The sequence below is a fragment of the Rhinopithecus bieti genome, unplaced genomic scaffold, assembly GCF_001698545.2.
Source record: "Rhinopithecus bieti isolate Rb0 unplaced genomic scaffold, ASM169854v2 scaffold_44948, whole genome shotgun sequence".
NCBI lineage: Eukaryota > Metazoa > Chordata > Mammalia > Primates > Cercopithecidae > Rhinopithecus > Rhinopithecus bieti.
Genome location: NW_016818762.1, coordinates 302267 through 304879, shown reverse-complemented (window position 1 = coordinate 304879; position 2613 = coordinate 302267). Strand labels below are relative to the sequence as shown.

General features: G+C 40.8%; 1 protein-coding gene across 1 annotated transcript in view; it reads right to left on the bottom strand.

The window, feature by feature from the left end:
• Window positions 1-2613, bottom strand: part of EMC7 (ER membrane protein complex subunit 7) — a 19575-nt gene that overhangs the window by 11940 nt on the left and 5022 nt on the right. The window contains exon 2 of the mRNA XM_017857446.1: window positions 1349-1468. Within this exon, the coding sequence (XP_017712935.1) occupies window positions 1349-1468 (120 nt within the window). The remainder of the gene's footprint in view (window positions 1-1348; window positions 1469-2613) is intronic.

Here is a 2613-nt window from a genome sequence, read left to right as displayed (position 1 = left end):
AAAAAAAAAAAAAAAATCAGACGGGCATGGTGGCGTGCAGCTGTAATCCCAACTATTTGGGAGGCTGAGGTATGAGAATCCCTTGAACCTGGGAAGCAGAGGTTGCAGTGAGCCAAGATTGTGCCACTGCACTCTAGCCTGGGCAACAGAGCAAGACTTTGTCTCAAAAAAAAAAAATTCTCTTGATAACTGTCTCTGTTTAGTAAACATGCTAAAGGAAGAAAAAGAAATCACAACTTGTCTATCAATAGCAGCTGGTTATATAAATGATGGCAAATCCATCAATGGACTAACATGCACCTAAGGTAAAAGATGGGACAGCTCCGTATGTGACTCATTCTATTTGAATTATGGCATATTTACATATTACATTTTAAAACTTTCAATGTAAAAGAAAGCAAAGAAAGAAGAAAAAATGTTAGGAATAAACACTAATTCAGATGCAAATACTATGGTGCTAACTGAACGTGCGTCAGCTCAATTTTGAGTCTCTACAAATCAGTCTAAATATGCTGGGCAAACACCAAAAAGATCAGCAGTAAAATTATTGATTAGTCCTCCACCTCCAGAAATGGTTTTTGCCTTTGCATTACCCGTGCTTTATTACTGCAACGAAGAGCCATATTCGATAGCTTAAAGAAGGGACATTACCACTTAAAAGTTGCTTCATATATTTCCTGGTCAGATTTAACCAAAGAGGACGCTATTGCCATGAGACAAAATAAATAAAGAAATTTGCTCTATTATAATGGGAAGCTGACTCTGAAGACTACAGGTATCTACACAAATGTTTCCACTTCAAATAGGTTTTGCTATTTCACACTTGCCGTCTAAATTAGACTATAGTTCTTTTCACCTCCATTGTTTTCCCCAGAAATACTCCATTTCCATTGAACACAAAAGATTCCATAAAGAAAGGACTACAGAAATTTCTAGATCAATGAAGTATCAAATAGGTAGTAAGAGGTATCATCAAAATATCCCAGCGAAAAACAGGTGATGAATAGTATTTCTAATTTAGAGAAGTTAGATTATGTCCAACTTAATAATCCTATTTCAATTATAACTTTCATAGCGCTTTAGCTCCCATAGTAAGTAATCTTACCTTTTGTTTAAGTAATCATATTAGGAGCTTTAAAATAAATTTTAAGCCTGAGCAAGAAGCTCAACTTTACAATTTTTTCAATGTTCAGATTAAATAAACATAAGGATATTTTAAATGTTTTAAGGAAAAGCGGTAGTTTAAATAAAAAGAATTTTCCATCTAAACTACTAATTCTAAAAGGAATATATGGCTAAGGTATCCAGTAGCCTCGCTTTTGGCAAAAATTAAATCAGGTGCCCTCACCTCATTTTTCCTTTCGAAGTGATATCCACTCGAACGGGATCAAATCTGTAAGCTGGAGATACAACTTCCACTACATAAGATCCAGAAGGTATATCATGAACCACAAAACTCCCATCTGTCCTGGAAAAATGAAAATCATGTTTAGAAAAACAGCTTAGTCTTTTCTTATTCGCTAATTCCCAAATCAACTCTCCTGAAAAATGACATTAAAAGCAACTGGCAAACAAACAAAACCTTGGCAAAAGTTGTCCTATGCTTCAGTTTCTTTTCTTTTTTCTTTTGAGACAGAATCTCTATGTGACACTCAGGGTAGAGTGCAATGGCATGATCTCAGCTCACTGCAACCTCCACCCTCCTGGGTTCAAGTGATTCTCCTGCCTCAGCCTCCCGAGTAGCTGGGATTACGGGCATGTCCCATCATGCCCCGCTAAGTTTTGTATTTTTAGTAGAGAGGGGGTTTCGCCATGTTGGCCAGGCTGGTCTCCAATTCCTGACCTCAGGTGATCCACCCGCCTCTGCCTCCCAAAGGGCTGGGATTACAGACGTGAGCCACCGTGCCCGGCCTTCAGTTTCTGTAATTACACTGAACAGGTTCTGAAAATACCCAAGACCACTCCAGGGTAGCAGAGAAGCCTGACATAGAAAGTAATTATTTTCCTTCTATGGGTAGAGATGACAGGTGACAGACACACAATTCCCATTCTAAAGCCATGTCTTCATTGAATATACATTATTATTACAATATTACGGTTCCAATTTTGCCAATCACCCCCAACAATTTCTTTCTTTCTTTCTTTCTTTTTTTTTTGAGACGGAATCTCACTCTGTCACCCAGGCTGGAGTGCAGTGGCGTGATCTCAGCTCACTGCAAGCTCCGCCTCCCGGGTTCACGCCATTCTCCTGCCTCAGCCTCCAGAGCAGCTGGGACTGCAGGTGCCTGCCACCACGCCCAGCTACTTTTTTGTATTTTTAGTAGAGACGGGGTTTCACCGTGTTAGCCAGGATGGTCTCGATCTCCTCACCTCGTGATCTGCCCGCCTCGGCCTCCCAAAGTGCTGGGATTACAGGCATGAGCCACCGCGCCTGACAGACAATTTCCTACTATTAAAAATGGCAGGCCGGGCGCGGCGGCTCACACCTGTAATCCCAGCACTTTGGAAGGCTGGGGTGGATGGGTCACCTGAGGTCAGGAGTTCGAGAACAGCCTGGCCAACATGATGAAACCCCATCTCTATTAAAAATACAAAAATTAGCCAGGTTGGAGG